This window comes from Symphalangus syndactylus, chromosome X (assembly GCF_028878055.3).
Source record: "Symphalangus syndactylus isolate Jambi chromosome X, NHGRI_mSymSyn1-v2.1_pri, whole genome shotgun sequence".
Lineage (NCBI taxonomy): Eukaryota > Metazoa > Chordata > Mammalia > Primates > Hylobatidae > Symphalangus > Symphalangus syndactylus.
This window is the reverse complement of record NC_072447.2, coordinates 67,206,658-67,224,093: the sequence shown is the minus strand read 5'-3', so window position 1 is coordinate 67,224,093 and position 17,436 is coordinate 67,206,658. Positions and strand designations below refer to the sequence as shown.

The window sequence follows — 17,436 nt, the reverse complement described above, 5'->3', positions numbered from 1 at the left end:
GGAAATAGTGGAATCGTTGAGTAAGCAATTTTATTGCTTAGTAACTAAGACAGGGTTCTGAGGATTAAAACAGTGGGATTTGGGCTAGCTCATTTGTTCGCAGATTATTCCTCTAAGCAGATTATTCCTGGGAAACAGAGCTGCTTTGAGGTTGTAATTGTGATTATTTTCTTAAAACATAAGCAAACTCTAAACATGGCCTCTTACAAGGTATAAAGGGTCCAGAGTGATTCCCATGACTTTTGATCACTTTGGTTGGTGTCAGGTGAAAGAAGCCAGGAAGTCAGTAATGGCCATTGAGAGGAAAGGTACCAGTCCAGTGCTAACCAAGTGTCCTGGCCTCCAAAGGGTTTGTGAGACCCCTTGGGTCCAGAACAGGCATCTTAAGTAGGAATATCTTTATCAGTCTCCCTTTTCTGTTTGACACTGTCTTTCTACATTTTTTAGTCATATCACAGAAGCATTTCAGCACCAGCCTGAGTGGGGAAATCCCAATCGTGACAGAGGGTCCTGGGCACAGCCTGTTGATACTGGAGTTTCAGAAGCGAGCCTAGGTGATGGTGAGCCCCACATCCCATCTCTGCTGTCTATGTCTACGAGGAACCACATGGATATCACCATTCCACCCTTACCTCCAGTAGCTCCGGAAGTCTTGAGAGTTGCTGAACACAGACACCGGAGGGGTCTTATGTACCCATATATCTACCACGTCCTCACTAAGGTGAGGCAGCACATCAGCACCTACCTCCCTGCTCTTAACACTATACTTCCTACTTCCTAGGACTGTAAGTTACCAGAGAACATTCTGATCACTGGTATATGAAGTTAGAAAAAGAAGGCCACATGCGGTGGGCCCCTCATCATACTAAGGCCTTAAGTGAGGCCAGACTAGCAGGAGTTGGGACTGTGTGGTAAATGAGGCCCCTAGAAGAGAAGTGTAATTGTGAGATTTTGAAGTAGATAATGCACCAAGTTGGTCTGGTTCTAGGGATGGACACAGTCTAAGAGGCTTTATGCCCTTTTCCTTATTTCTTTTTCTACTTCTGCAAAGCTGGAAGTTCCCCTCCTCCGGTCTTATACATATCCATCCTCCAGCAAAATGCCTAAGGTGGACTTTCCCCATTCATTAGCTATAGTCATTGTTGAGACTTTATTTTATTTTATTTTGTTTTATCTTTTGAGACAGAGTCTCGCTCTGTTGCCGAAGCTGGAGTGCAGTGGCGCTCACTGCACGCCTCTGCCTCCCAGGTTCAAGCAATTCTCCGGCCTCAGCCTCCTGAGTAGCTGGGACTACAGGCACCCGCCACCACACCTGGCTAACTTTTGTATTTTTAGTAGAAACGGGGTTTCACCTGGCCTCGAACTCCTGACCTCAGGTGATCCACCTGCCTCAGCCTCTCAAAGTGCTGGGATTACAGGCATGAGCCACCACGCCTGGCCGTTGAGACTTTAAAAATGAAATAATAGCTTATAAGTTGGCTGCAATCAGCTAAGCTTGTTACAGCTTCTTTTTAATATGAAACTCTGTCTAAATACAAATAAAAAATTTAGTAGGCCACAGAGGCTACAGTTTATTATTGGTTCTTCTCAGCTCAGTTCTAAACCTTGAGGTAACTCATTTTTTCCTTTTCCCTGGAACATTCTCTTGTTAGGGTGAAATTAAGATCCCCGTATGTATTGAGGATGAGTGTAACATGGAGCTGCCTCCAGCTGCTCTCTTATTCCGCTCAGCTCGTCAATATGTATATGGAGTTCTTTTTAGTCTGGCAGAGACACAGAGGAAAATGGAACGCTTGGCCATGCGACGGCGGCTGCCTGTGGAAGGTAAGTGTAGTTCTAGCTATGACAATTCTCTCAGCACTTGACACAGAGCAGATGTGTCTGTGCAGGCACATTGGGTACCTTTGGCTATGGAGTAGTCTTTAAGAAAATGCAGCCGGGCGCGGTGGCTCACGCTTGTAATCCCAGCACTTTGGGAGGCCGAGGCGGGTGGATCACGAGGTCAGGAGATCGAGACCGCGGTGAAACCCCGTCTCTACTAAAAATACAAAAAATTAGCCGGGTGTGGTGGCGGGCGCCTGTAGTCCCAGCTACTCGGAGAGGCTGAGGCAGGAGAATGGCGTGAACCCGGGAGGCGGAGCTTGCAGTGAGCCGAGACTGCGCCACTGCACTCCAGCCTGGGCGACAGAGCGAGACTCCGTCTCAAAAAAAAAAAAAAAAAAAAAAAGAAAATGCAACATTCAACAAAATGCATACTGGTACTGGGAATACATTAACTTAAGCCCCAATTCTGCAATTATCAAGCATTTAGAGTGACTACTACTTATAAGAACCATGCTGAGCCGGGCGTGGTGGCTCACGCCTGTAATCCCAGCACTTTGGGAGGCTGAGGCGGGTGGATCACGAGGTCAGGAGATCGAGACCATTCTGGCTAACATGGTGAAACCCCATCTCTACTAAATGTACAAAAAATTAGCCGGGCGTGATGGCAGGCGCCTGTAGTCCCAGCTACTTGGGAGGCTGAGGCAGGAGAATGGCATGAACCCAGGAGACGGAGCTTGCAGTGAGCCGAGATCACACCACTGCACTCCAGCCTGGGCGACAGAGCGAGACTCCGTCTCAAAAAAAAAAAAAAAAAAGAACCATGCTGGACCAGGCATGGCAGCTCATACCTGTAATCCCAGCACTTTGGGAGGCCAAGGCAGGCGGATCACTTAAGCTCAGGAATTCAAGACCAGCCTGGGCAACATGGCAAGACTCCATCACTAGAAAAAATGCTGGGCACTGTGCCTCATGCCTGTAATCCCAGTACTTTGTGGGGCCAAGGTGGATGGATCACTTGAGTCCAGGAGTTCAACACCACCCTGGGCAACATGGAGAAACGCCGCCTCTACTAAAAATTGAAAAAATTAAGCGTGGTTGTGTACACGTGTAGTCCCAGCTACTTGGGGGGCTGAGATGGGAGAATTGATTGAGTCTGGGAGGTCAAGGCTGCAGTGAGCCCCGATCATGTTACTGTACTCCAGCCTGGGTGACAGAGTGAGACCCTGTCTCAAAAAAAAAAAAAAAAAAAAAAAAAAGGCCGGGCGCAGTGGCTCATGCCTGTAATCCCAGCACTTTGGGAGGCCGAGGCAGGCGGATCACGAGGTCAGGAGATCGAGACCATCCTGGCTAACCCGGTGAAACCCCGTCTCTACTAAAAAATACAAAAACAATTAGCCGGGCACAGTGGCAGGTGCCTGTAGTCCCAGCTACTCGGGAGAATGGCATGAAACCGGGAGGCGGAGCTTGCTGTGAGCCGAGATTGTGCCACTGCACTCCAGCCTGGGCGACAGAGTCAGACTCCGTCTCAAAAAAAAAAAAAAACAGGCCAGGTGCAGTGGCTCATGCCTGTAATCCCAGCACTTTGGGAGGCTGAGGCGGGCGGATCACCTGAGGTTGGGAGTTCGAGACCAGCCTGACCAACATGGAGAAACCCTGTTTCTACCAAAAATACAAAATTAGCCAGGCATGGCGGCGCATGCCTGTAATCCTAGCTACTTGGGAGACTGAGGCAGGAGAATCGCTTGAACTCAGGAGGCGGAGGTTGCGGTGAGCTGAGATCATGCCATTGCACTCCAGCCTGGGCAACAAGAGCAAAACTCCGTCTTCAGAAAAAAAAAAAGTAGCTGGGCATGGTGGCATGTGCCTCTAGTCCCAGCTACTTGTGGGCCTGAGGTGGAAAGATTGCTTGACCCTGGGAGGTTGAGGCTGCAGTGAGTTGTGATCGTGCCACTGCACTCCAGCCTGGGTGACAGAGGAGACCCTGTCTCACACACAAAAAGAAAGAACCATACTGGGCTTTGGGAACATAGAGGTGCATCTAACAGTCTCTCTCCCGTGAATTTTTTGTTTTGGGATTTGAACCTGTAGGTAGTTGGAGACATTGAAGTATTTTAAGCTACACAGTGCCATAGTCAAATTAGTGTGTTCAAAAGAACATTTCTCTGTTTCTGGGAAAATAGAGTAGATCAGATGTATTTTTCCTTAGTCCTCATGCTAAGTACAACTCAAAGCCCAGGACATTATCCATAAAACAAGCACAAGACACTCTAGAAAGTAGAAATCTTGGGGCCCAAGGAATGACACAGTGGTGCAGTGGTGAGTTCCCTGAATTTTCTTTTTGCCTCACATATCCCAGACTGGGTGTAAGACAAACTGGCAGCCCATAAATGTCAACAGCTGCAGACCATTATAAGCCCACCACAAAACCTACTTTCTCTGGCCAAAGGACCAGAAAGGAACAACCTAACAACACAAAGATTTTTAAATAATAATCTCTGTACTCCAGCCAAATACCACAGGAAAACTATGGTCTACCCCCACCCCTGCCAGCAAAGGCCAAATGAAGAACCTAGACTTCCATACTTACCCAGGCTGTAATGAGGTGCCCCTACCTGCTCCTACTGGGGAGGTGTCAGATAAGGTCAAGTGGGGAGCCAGGACTTCCACTTCCACCTGTAAATAATGACACAGTGTCCCCCTTCACCCACCATAGTGGGGTCAGAAAAGGCCTACTAATATACAAGGTTTAAGTAAGATCCAGAGTCTTTTAAAATAATACCCAAAATGTCCAGTTTTCAATGGAAAATTCCTCATCATACCTAGAACCAGAAAGATAACAAATTCAGACCTCAGGAAAAGAAAATGAACATAGAGATGACAGAAGTTTGAATTATCTGACAAGGATTTCGCAACAGCCACCATAAAAATGCTTTGATAAACAGTTATAAACATGTTTGATTTTTGCATAGCAAAAGAAACAATCAACAGAGTAAATAGCCTACAGAATTTTGAAAAATATTTACAAACTATGCATTGGACAAAGGGGTAATATTCAGAATCTACAAGGAACTCAACAAGAAAAAAGCAAATAACCCCATTAAAAAGTAGATAAAGGACAAGAACAGACATTTTACAAAAGAATACGTACAAGTGGCCAACAAATATATGAAAAAATACTCAGCATCACTAGCTATCAGAGAAATGCATATTAAAACCACAGGGAGCTGAGTACAGTGGCTCACGCCTGTAATCCTAGCACTTTGGGAGGCTGAGGCGGGCAGATCACACGAGGCCAGGAGTTTGAAACCAGCCTGGCCAACATGACGAAACCCGTCTCTACTAAAAACACAATAAATTAGCTGGGCATGGTGGCACACACTTGTAATCCCAGCTTCTTGAGGGGGTGGGAGGGTGGTGAGAAGGGGAGCGGGGCTGAGGCACGAGAATCGCATGAATCTAGGTGGTGGAGGATGCAGTGAACCAAGTCTAAAACCAACATGTTGGCAAGGATGCAGAGAAAAGGGGATGCTTATATACTGTTGGTAGGAATGTAAATTAGTACAACCTTTATAGAAAATAATGCAGAGATTTCTCAAAGAACTAAAAAATGAACTACCATTCGATCTAGCAATCCCACTACTGGGCATACATTCAAAGGGAAAGAAATCATTATATCAAAAAAGATACCTGGGCCAGGCATGGTGGCTCATGTCTGTAATCTCAATACCTAGGGAGGCCCAAGTGGGAAGATGCTTGAGGCCAGGAGTTTGAGACCAGCCTGGGCAACATAGTGAGACCCCATCACTAAAAAAAAAAAAAATTTTTAATATAGCCGAGCATGGTGCATACATGTAGTCCCAGCTACTCCACAGGCTGAGGCCAGAGGATTGCTTGTATCCAGGAGTTTGAGGCTGCAGTGGGCTGTGATCACTCCACTCCATTGCACTCCAGCCTGGGTAACAGAATAAGATCTCATTTTTTTTTTTTTTGAGATGGAGTCTTCTTGGCTGGAATGCAGTGGCACAATCTCGGCTCACTGCAAGCTCCACCTCCCGGGTTCACACCATTCTCCTGCCTCAGCCTCCCGAGTAGCTGGGACTACAGGCGCCCACCACCATGCCTGGCTAATTTTTTGTATTTTTAGTAAGAGACAGGGTTTCACCATGTTAGTCAGGATGGTCTCCATCTCCTGACCTCGTGATCCACCCGCCTTGGCCTCCAAAGTGCTGGGATTACAGGCGTGAGCCACCGTGCCCGGCCATCTCATCTCTTAAAAAGAAAAGGGAGTACATAAAAACAACACTTCAGACCAGTATCCTTCATCAATATATGTTACGGATTGAGTGTTCCTGTCCCCTGCAATTCATATGTTGAAATCCTAACCCCCAATGTGATGGTATTAGGAGATGGGGCCTTTGGGAGGTAATTAGGTCATGAGCATGGAACCTTCATGAATGAGATTAGTGCCCTTATAAAAGGAACCCCAGATAGCTCTTTCTACTCTCCACTATATGAGGATACAATGAGAAGACAGCCATCTGCATACCAGGAAGCAGGTTCCCACCAGGTGCCTCTGCCAATACCTTGATCTTAGACTTCCCAGCCTCCACAACTGTAAGAAATCAATTTCTGTTGTTTATAAGCCTCCCAGTCTATGGTACTTTGTTATAGCAGCCCAAATTGACTAAGACAATATGGATACAAAAATTCTTAAAGAAATATCAGCCAGGGGAATTCAGCAATATATAAAAAGAATTACATGCCATGGCCAAGGCCGAGTAGGGTTTATTCCATTGTTGTAAGACTTCTTCAATATTTGAAAAATCTATAAATATAATCCACCAAATAAACAGGCTAAAGAAGAAAAATCATTTGATTATATCAATGGATGCAGAAAAAGCATTTGACAAAATTCAATACTCATTCATGATAAGAACTATCAGGAAACTAAGAATAGAGGGGAACTTCCTCAAGATAAAGAACATCTACAAAGAACCTACAACTAACATACAGTCATTCCTTGACATATGTGGGGGATTGGTTCCAGGACCCCCACGTATACTAAAATTCACTCATAATCAAGTCCCACAGTAGGTAGGCCCTGCAAAACCTGTGTATATGAAAAAATTGGCCCTCTATATACGTGGGTTTGGCATCATGTGAATTCTGTGTTTTCTATCAGCGTTTGGTTGAAAAAAATTTATGCATAAGTGGACCCGTGTAGCTCAAACTTGTGTTCAAGGATCAACTGTACTTAATGGTGAAAGATGTTTTTCTCCTAAAATCAGGAAGAAGGCTAGAATGTCTGCTCTTTCTACTGCTCTTCAACATAGTAATAGAAGTTTTAGCCAGACCAGTAAGGCAAGAAAATGAAATAGAAGGCATAGACATCAGTAAGGAAGAAATAAAACTGTAATTGCAGATGGCATATAGTCAGTCTATGTAGAAAAATCACAAGGAATCTACAAAACTCCTGGAACTAATAAGTGAGTTTGTTAAGGTTGCAGGATACAAGATAAATATATAAAAATTGATTACCTTTCTATATACTAACAATGAATATATGGAACTGAAAAAAGCGCAAGACCATTTACAGTCCTTCCAAAGAAAATGAAATAAAAATTTAACAAAAGGTGTTGAAAATCTGTATGCTGAAAGTCACAAAATGCTGATGAAATCAAAGATCTAAATAAATGGAGAGATACAGATGTTCATGGATTAGAAAACTCAACATAGTAAAGATGTCAGTTCTCCCCAAATTGATAATGCAGGTGTGATGCAATTCCTATCCAAATCCCAGCAAGATTCTTTGTAAATATAGACAAGATGATTCTAATGTTTATATGGAAAGACAAAGGAATTAAACTAGCTAAAATGATTTCTGAAAAGGAAGAATAAGTTGAAAGCAATTGCTGAACCTGATTGTAAGACTTACTAGGTAGCTACAGTAATTAAGATTGTAGGCCAGGCATGGCCGCTCATGCTTGTAATCCCAGCACTTTGGGAGGCCAAGGTGAGTGGATCCCTTGAGCTCTGGAATTCGAGACCAGCCTGGGCAACATGGAGAGACCCCATCTCTACTAAAAATACAAAAAATATATATAGCCAGGTGTGATGGTGTATTACCTGTGGTCCCAGCTCCTCAGGAGGCTGAGGTGAGAGGATCACTTGAGCCCAGTGGGTAGAGGTTGCAGTGAGCTGAGATCACTCCACTGCACTGTACTCTGGGTGTCAAAGCGAGACCCTGTCTTAAAAAAAAATAGGCAGAGGTATTGACACGTAGATCAATGGAATACAACAGGGCATCCAGAAATAGTCCCATATGAGTACTGATTTTTTTTTTTTTTGAGACAGAGTCTCGCTCTATTGCCCAAGCTGGAGCGCAGTGGCACGATCTCCGCTCACTGCAACCTCTGCCTCAGCCTCAACTGGGATTACAGGTGTGAGCCATCACACCTGGTCAGCAAACTGATTATTGACAAAGCTGCAAAAGCACTTCATTGGAGGAAGGATAGTTTTTTTTTTGTTTTTTGTTTTTTTTATATAAATGGTATTAGATCAACTGGACATCCATAGTTGAATAAGTACCACATATCTATACTAGTATTTAAAATATATAAACTCTCAAAACTGAACATAACAAAAACAATTGAATTAGAAAATTGGCAAAAGACATACACAGACATTTCACTGAAGAAGATATACATATGGCAAATAAAGACATGAAAAGATGTTCAACATCAGTAGCCATTAGAAAAATACAAATTAAAACCACAATGAAATATCACTACATACTTAACCAAAATGGCAAAGGTGAATAATAGTGATAATACCATATCCCGGAGAGGATACAGAGAAGCTGGATCACCCATAAATGCTGGTGGGAATGTAAAATGTTACTGCCATTCTGGAAAATAATTTATCAGTTTCTTTCAAAACTAAAAATAGACTTATACAACCCAGCACTTACACTCTTGGGCATTTATATTAGAGAAATAAAGACTTATTTTCATGCAGGAACATATTCACAAGACAGCATTATAACCCAAACTGGAAGCAACCCAGATATGCTTCAGTGGGTGAATGATTAAACTGTGGTACATTCTTGCCATGGAATACTACTCAGCAAAAAAAAAGAATGAACTATTGATACATGTGGCAACATGGATGGATCTTAAGGGCATATGCTGAGTGAAAATGCCAGGTTCTTTTTTTTTTTTAGATGGAGTTTCACTCTTGTTGCCCAGGCTGGAGTCCAATGGCACAATCTTGGCTCATTGCAACCTCTGCCTCCTGGGTTCAAGCGATTTTCCTGCCTCAGCCTCCTGAGTAGCTGGGATTACAGGCATGCACCACCATGTCCAGCTAATTTTGTATTTTTAGTAGAGACAGGGTTTCTCCATGTTGGTCAGGCTGGTCTTGAACTCCTAACCTCAGGTGATCCGCCCGCCTCGGCCTCCCAAAGTGCTGGGATTACAGGCGTGGACCACCATGCCCAGCCTGCCTTTGTAAATCTGAAAGATGATTATTTTTTTGAGAATTTTGTGAAATATCTTAATGTCTTTTGGGGTATCTCACTGTGTATTATAAAGCCAGATATTTACATAATTCTTCCTTGTGCTGCTTTCCTTGCCTAGCCTGGTGCATCTACTGAAAAAATAAGATTCAGAGTAACTAAGAAATGTGTGACATTGGACCTTGATTTATTTCTCCAAGTTACTTTTTGTTGTTTTTTTTTTTTCAAACAAAGTCTTGCTGTGTCGCCCAGGCTGCAGTGCGGTGACTTGATCTTGGCTCACTGCAATCTCCGCCTCCCAGGTTCAAGTGATTCTCCTGCCTCTGCCTCCAGAGTAGCTGGGATTACAGGCACCCGCTGCTATGCCTGGCTAATTTTTTTTTTTTTTTTGTAGAGACAGGGTTTCACCATGTTGGCCAGGCTGGTCTTGAACTCCTGACCTCAAGTGATCTGCCCACCTCAGCCTCCCAAAATGCTGGGATTACAGGCGTGAGCCACCATGCCTGGCCTAATTTTATTTTATTTTATTATTTTTTATTTTATTTTATTTTTTGTTATGTTATATGTTATGTTATGTTATGTTATGTTATGTTATGTTATGTTATGTTATGTTGTTATGTTATGTTACGTTATGTTATGTTTTATGTTATGTTATGTTATGTTATGTTATGTTATGTTATGGACAGGATTTCACTCTGTCACCCAGGCTGGAGTGCAGTGGGAAGATCATAGCTCACTGCTGCCTCAAACTCCTGGGCTCAAGGGATACTCCTGCCTCAGCCTTCCAAGTCGCTGGGAGCACGTGCCACCACACCCAGCTAATTTTTAAATTTTCTGTGGAGGTGGGATCTCTCCATCTTGCCGGGGCTGGTCTTGTACTCCTGGGCTCAAGCGATCCTCCTGCCTCAGCCTCCCAAATTGCTGGGATTAAACGTGTGAACCACCACACCCAGCCCCTTGATTTCTTTATCTGCAAAATAAGCATTTTGTTTTGTGATTATGTATCATAATAGTTCCCTCTCAGGATTTTTGTGAGGATTAATGAGATGATATATATAAAGTACTTGCCTATCAAGCACTTAATAAACGCGTATTATTCCTGCTGCTAAAAATAAAAATTACTGTGACAGAAAATTAAGAGTTGAAATGCAATGGAGCCTGTCAATGTCCTGTGGCTAGCTGTAGAAATGCTAAGAGATTCTCTAGAGCCTCTTTTTCCTCAATTTCTGTTTTCCAGTTCCTTCAGTGATCCTTAAAGAGTGGTCTGCCTATAAAGGGAAGTCACCTCAAACCCCTGAGCTGGTGTCTGCACTGACATTTCGGGAATGGACTTGCCCAAACCTCAAGAAGCTCTGGCTAGGCAAAGCAGTTGAAGACAAGAACAGAAGGATGCGGGCCTTCCTGGCCTGTATGAAGTCGGACACGCCCAGTATGCTCAATCCAGCTAATGTCCCCACCCATCTGCTGCTCATGTGTTGTGTACTCCGGTAAGCTACCTGACAGGCAGGCGGCCAGTTCTTTCTCTTTTACTTTTTTTATATTTCCTTTAAGCACCTGCTTTTATGGTATTTCAAGGTGGGGAAATTTTTATTTTATGTTTGGCTTATGCTCCAGAAACACCGAAAATGATTGTTCAGACAGCCTCCTCAGTTTATGATCCTTGGTCATATCTCATATCAGTCCATGCATGACTCCTCTTTTATATTTGGTTTTAGTTTAGTTTTTGTCTTGTTCAGTCCTCGTCCCTGATCCAATTTCCTTCTTTTATTCACCCATAGTCATCTACTCTTGGGTATTTGATGTGTTTCCTTCCAAGCCATCTTCCATATATTTATTTAGACACACATGTATTCGTGCAGTCTATAGTATTTTCTATGGGTAAACATTTTTCCTTTTATGGCATGAATGGTATTGTGCTGTACATCTCATTGTTTCTTTTTTTCCCCTTTTTTATTGAGATGGAGTTTCACTCTTGTTGCCCAGACTGGAATGCAATGGTGCAATCTTGGTTCACTGCAACCTCCACCTCCTGGGTTCAAATGATTCTCCTGCCTCAGCCTCCCAAGTAGCTGGGATTGCAGGCATGTGCCACCATGCCTGGCTAGTTTTGTATTTTCAGTAGAGCTGGGGTTTCACCATGTTGGCCAGGCTGATCTTGAACTGACCTCAGGTGATCTGTCCACCTTGGCCTCCCAAAGTTCTGGGATTACAGGCATGAGCCACCCCACCTGGCCTGTTTCTTTTTTTCACTCAATATTATTTTTGAGGTCTGTCCATATTCATATATCAATCGTTCCTCTTCACTGTTGGGTTATGTTCTATCAAATACTAATATCACAGCATTTTATTTATTGATTGATAGATAATTGTTTCCAGTTCTTTGGTATTACAAATAGTGCTGCAGGGGATTTCTTCATAGATGTCTGTGTTTCTTTGTGTTCCTGAGTCAGTTTAAATTATATACTGAGAAGTAGAATTTCTCAATCCTGTAAAATATGCATGTAGCTTTTTCACTAAATACTGCCAAATTGCTCTAGATTATAGCTGCACCAATTTATAGTCCTGTGAACAATACGTGTTTCATTTCCTCATATTATTGCCAGTACTAATACCATAAAACTTCTTAATTTTGCCAATCTAGTGTTTTCAAGTAGTATCTTTAATTTTAATTTGCATTTGACTACAGAGGAGGTTGATCTTCTATTTTTATGCTTATTAGCCATTTGAGTTTTCTCATTCTCTGAAGTGCTTCTTTATTTGTCTTGCAAATTTTTTATTAGGTTACTTGTCTTATTTTGCTGATTACAGAAGTTCTTTGTCAGATATGTATGTGTGTACACTTAGACACACATGTAGCAAATATCTTTTCTATATTTGAGTGTGCATGCATGTGTCTGTGCATGTGTATTAAGTATCTTTTCCAGTCAGTCACAATTTGTTTAAACTTTATATATAGTGTTCTTTGTTTACCAGAAGTATTTCGTTTTTACTAGCCTTTTAAAAATTTAACTTGGCTGGCCGTGGTGGCTCATGCCTGTAATCCTAGCACTTTGGGAGGCCAAGGTAGGTGGATCACTTGAGGCCAGGAGTTCAAGACCAGCCTGGACAGCATAGTGAAACCCCATCTATACAAAAAAAAAGAAAAAAAATACAAAATTAGCCAGACATGGTGGCGGGTGCTTGTAATCCCAGCTACTTGGGAGGCTGAGGCAAGAGAATCGCTTGAACCCAGCAGGCAGAGGTTGCAGTGATCTGAGATTGTGCCACTGCACTCCAGCCTGGGCAACAAAGTGAGATTCTGTTTCAAAACAACAAACAAAATTAGGCTGGATGTGGTGGCTCACACCTGTAACCCCAGCACTTTGGGAGGCTGAGGCGGGTGGATCACTTGAGGCCAGGAGTTAAAGACCAGCCTGGCCAACATGGCAAAACCCTGTCTTTACTAAAATACAAAAATTAGCTGGGCGTGGTGGTGCACGCCTGTGGTCCCAGCTACTTGGGAGGAGGGAGGATCACTTGAACCCTGGAGGCGGAGGTTGCAGTAAGCCGAGACTGTGCCACTGCACTCTAGCCTGGATGACAGAGCGAGACTCTGTCTCAAAACAAAACCAAAAACAAAAACAAAAAACAAAAACAAAACAACTTTATTTTTATAGATTTAAGGGGGTACAGGTGTCCTTTTGTTACAAGGATATATTGTATAGTGGTAAAGTCTGGGCTTTTCACGTAGCCATCACTCAAATAGTGTACATTGTACCCATTGAGTAATTTTCAATCCCTCACCCCCTTCCCACCCTTCTGAGTCCCCAGTGTGTATTATTCCCCTGTCTATGTCCATGTGCACACATTATTTACCTCCCACTTATAAGTGAGAGCATGTTGTACTTGACTTTCTGAGTTATTTCACTTAAGATAATGGCCTCTAGTTCCATCCATGTTGCTGCAAAAGACATGATTTCATTCTTGTTTATGGCTGAATAGTACTCCAGTGTGTGTGTGTGTGTGTGTGTGTGTGTGTGTGTGTATCACACTTTCTTTAATCATTAATTCATTGATGAACATTTAGGTTGATCCCACACCTTTGCTATTGCAAATAGTACTGCAATAAATATACAGGTGCAGGCTTTTTTTTTTTTTTTTTTTCCATTTTTTTGAGACGGAGTTTCACTCTTGTTGCCCAGACTGGAGTGTAATGGTGCAATCTCGGCTCACCGCAATCTCTGCCTCCCAGGTTCAAGCAATTCTCCTGCCTCAGCCTCCCGAGTAGCTGGGATTACAGGCATGCACCACCACGCCCGGCTAATTTTGTATTTTTTTTTTTAGTAGAGACGGGGTTTCTCCATGTTGAGGCTGGTCTTGAACTCCTAACCTCAGGTGATCCGCCTGCCTCGGCCTCCCAAAATGCTGGGATTACAGGCGTGAGCCACAGCACCCGGCCTGGTACAGGCATTTTTGTTGTGGTTGTTGGATGCATATTTTGCAAATATTTTCTCTCATTCTGCAGGTTGTTTACTCATTTCTTTTGCTGTGCAAGAGCTTTTTCCTTTATGCCCATTTGTCTATTTTTGTTTTTGTTGCATTTGCTTTTGAGGTTTTTTTTTTTGAGATGAAGTCTAGCTCTGTTGCCCAGGCTGGAGTGCAGTGGTGTGATCTTGGCTCACTGCAGCCTCAGCCTCCCAGCCTCAAGCAGTTCTCCTGCCTCAGCCTCCTGAGTAGCTGGGATTACAGGTGCACGCCACCACGGCCGGCTAATTTTTTATTTTAGTAGAGATGGGGTTTCACCATGTTGGCCAGGCTGGTCTTGAACTCCTGACCTCAGGTGACCCACCTGCCTTGACCTCCCAAAGTGCTGGGATTACAGGTGTAAGCCACCGCACCCAGCTACTTTTGAGGTCTTAATCATGAATTCTTCACCTAGACCAATGTCCTGAACATTTTTTTCTAGGTTTTCTTCTAGGATTTTTATCGTTCAGGTCTTATATTTCAGTCTTTAATCTATCTTAAGTTGACTTTTGTGTTTTTTTGTTTGTTTGTTTTTGTTTTTTTGAGACGGAGTTTTGCTCTTGTTGCCCAGGCTGGAGTGCAATGGCATGATCTCGGCTTACCACAACCTCCACCTTCCAGGTTCAAGCGATTCTCCTGCCTCAGCTTCCCAAGTAGCTGGGATTACAGGCATGTGCCCCCACGCCTGGCTAATTTTGTATTTTGTATTTTTTTTTTTTGAGACAGAGTCTTACTCTGTCACCCAGGCTGGAGTGCAGTGGCGTGATCTCGGCTCACTGCAAGCTCCGCCTCCCGGGTTCACACCATTCTCCTGCCTCAGCCTCCCGAGTAGCTGGGACTACAGGCGCCCACCACCCCGCCTGGCTAATTTTTTGTATTTTTAGTAGAGACGGGTTTCACTGTCTTAGCCAGGATGGTCTCGATCTCCTGACCTCATGATCCGCCCGCCTCGGCCTCCCAAAGTGCTGGGATTACAGGCATGAGCCACCACACCCGGCCCTAATTTTGTATTTTCAGTAGAGACGGGGTTTCTCCATGTTGGTCAGGCTGGTCTCAAACTCTCGACCTCAGGTGATCCGCCTGTCTCAGCCTCCCAAAGTTCTGGGATTACAGGCATGAGCCACTGCACCCGGCCTTTTTTTTGAGTGGAGTCTTGCTCTGTCACCTAGGCTGGAGTGCAGTTGCGCGATCTCGGCTCACGACAACCTCTGCCTCTCAGGTTCAAGCGATTCTCCTGCCTCAGCCTCTCGAGTAGCTGGGATTACAGGTGTGCACTACCCTTCCCCGCTAAGTTTTGTATTTTTAGTAGAGACAGGGTTTCATTGTGTTGGCCAGGCCAGTCTCGAACTCCTGAACTCATGTGATCCACCCACCTCAGCCTCCCAAAGTACTGGGATTACAGGCATAAGCCACCACACCCAGCCCATCTTGAATTGATTTTTGTATGTGGTGAGAAATACGGGCCCAGTTTCATTCTTCTGCGTGTAGCTAACCAGCTATCCCAGTACCATTAAAAAGGTGTTCTTTCCCCAGTATGTGTTTTGTCAACTTTATCAAAGATCAATTGGCTGTAGGTATGTGGCTTTATTTCTGAGTTCTCTGCTTTTTTTTTTTTTTTTTTTGAGACGGAGTCTCGCTCTGTCGCCCAGGCTGGAGTGCAGTGGCACAATCTCGGCTCACTGCAAGCTCTGCCTCCCGGGTTCCCGCCATTCTCCTGCCTCAGCCTCTCGGAGTAGCTGGGACTACAGGCGCCCGCCACCACGCCCGGCTAATTTTTTTTTTTTTGTATTTTTAGTAGAGACGGGGTTTCACTGTGGTCTTGATCTCCTGACCTCGTGATCCACCCTCCTCGGCCTCCCAAAGTGCTGGGATTACAAGCGTGAGCCACCGCGCCCGGCCATAATTTCTGAGTTCTCTATTCTGTTCCATTGATCTATGTGTCTATTTTTATACCAGTACCATGCTGTCTTAGTTACTACAGCCTTGTAGCATAGTTTGAAGTCAGGTAATGTGATGCCTCCGGCTTTGTTCTTTTTGTGTAGTACTGTTTTGGTTACTTAAGCTCTTTTTTGACTCCATATGAATTTTAGGATTGTTTTTTCTAATTCTGTGGAAAATTATTTTGGTATTTTGATAGGAATTACATTTAATCTGTAGATTATTTTGGACAGTATGGTTATTTTCACAATATTGATTCTTCCGATCTATGGGTATGAATTGTTTATCCATTTCTTTATGTCATATATAATTTCTTTCATCTGTGTTTTGTAGTTTTCCTCATAGAGATCCTTCACCTCCTTGGTTAAACATATTCCTAGATGGGTTTTTTTTTGTAGCTATTGTAAATGGGATTGACTTCTTGATTTGGTTCTCAGCTTGATCATTACTGGTGTATAGAAATGCTACTGGTTTTTGTACATTGATTTTGTATCCTGACACTTTACTGGGTTCATTTATCAAATCTAGGAGTCTTTTGGAGGATTCTTTAGGGTTTTCTAGATATAAGATGATATCATCAGCAAACAGGGATAATTTCACTTTCTCTTTTCCAATTTGGATGTCTTATATATTTTTTTCTCTTTCCTGATTGCTTTGGCTAGGACTTCCAGTACTATGTTGAATAGGAGTGGTAAAAGTGGGCAAGTTACTTTTTTTGGAGACAGGATCCTACTCTGTCACCAGGGCTGGAGTTCAGTGGCACAATCACAGCTCACTGCAGACTCAGCATCCTGAGCTCAAGTGATCCTCCTGCCTCAGTCTCCTAAGTAGCTGGGTCTACAACACACGCCATCATGCCCAGCTAATTTTTTTTTTTTTTTTTTGAGACGGAGTCTCGCTCTGTAGCCCAGTCTGGAGTGCAGTGGCTCGATCTTGGTTCACTGCAACCTCTGCATCCTGGGTTCAAGTGATTCTCTTGCCTCAGCCTCCCGAGTAGCTGGGATTACAGGGGCCCGCCACCACGCCTGGCTAATTTTTGTATTTTTAGTAGAGATGGGGTTTCTCCATGTTGGCCAGGCTGGTGTTGAACTCCTGACCTCAATTGATCCGCCCGCCTCAGCCTCGCAAAGTGCTGCGACTACAGACGTGAGCCACTGCACCCGGCCATGCCCAGCTAATTTTTTTAAGTTTTTTTTTTTTTAAAGACAGGCTCTCACTATGCTGCCCAGACTAGTCTTGACCTCCTGGGCTCAAGCAATCCTCCCATCTTGGCCTCCCAAAGTGCTAGGATTACAGACATGAACCACCATGCCCAGCCAGAAAGTGGGCAAATTTTTGCAAACCTTTTATTATAATTTCATATATATAGAAAAATTAGAATAATAGTACAGTGAACACTCATAGCCACCACCTAGATTCTATAATTAATATCATATTTGCTTTACTTCATATAACTATCCATTTATTCATCTCTAGGCATCGATTTTTCCATCTTTTTTACTGCATTTCCAAGTAAATTGCAGACATCAGTATACTACTCCCTTCACTGGGAAGTATTTATTTTGGTTCTGTCCAGCCCATGATTTTCTACCTTTATGGTGTGTGTTTTGGTGTCTTATTTAATAAATTCTCCCCTACCCCTAAGTCATAAAGAT

The 17,436-nt window shown here is 43.5% G+C and overlaps 1 protein-coding gene across 3 annotated transcripts in view; it reads left to right on the top strand.

Moving 5' to 3' along the window:
- Positions 1–17,436, top strand: part of FAM120C (family with sequence similarity 120 member C) — a 109,046-nt gene that overhangs the window by 47,060 nt on the left and 44,550 nt on the right. For all 3 annotated transcript variants that reach the window (XM_055269114.2, XM_055269113.2, XM_055269115.2), the window contains exons 8-10: positions 448–721; positions 1,653–1,824; positions 10,578–10,827. In XM_055269114.2, the coding sequence (XP_055125089.1) occupies positions 448–721; positions 1,653–1,824; positions 10,578–10,827 (696 nt within the window). The remainder of the gene's footprint in view (positions 1–447; positions 722–1,652; positions 1,825–10,577; positions 10,828–17,436) is intronic.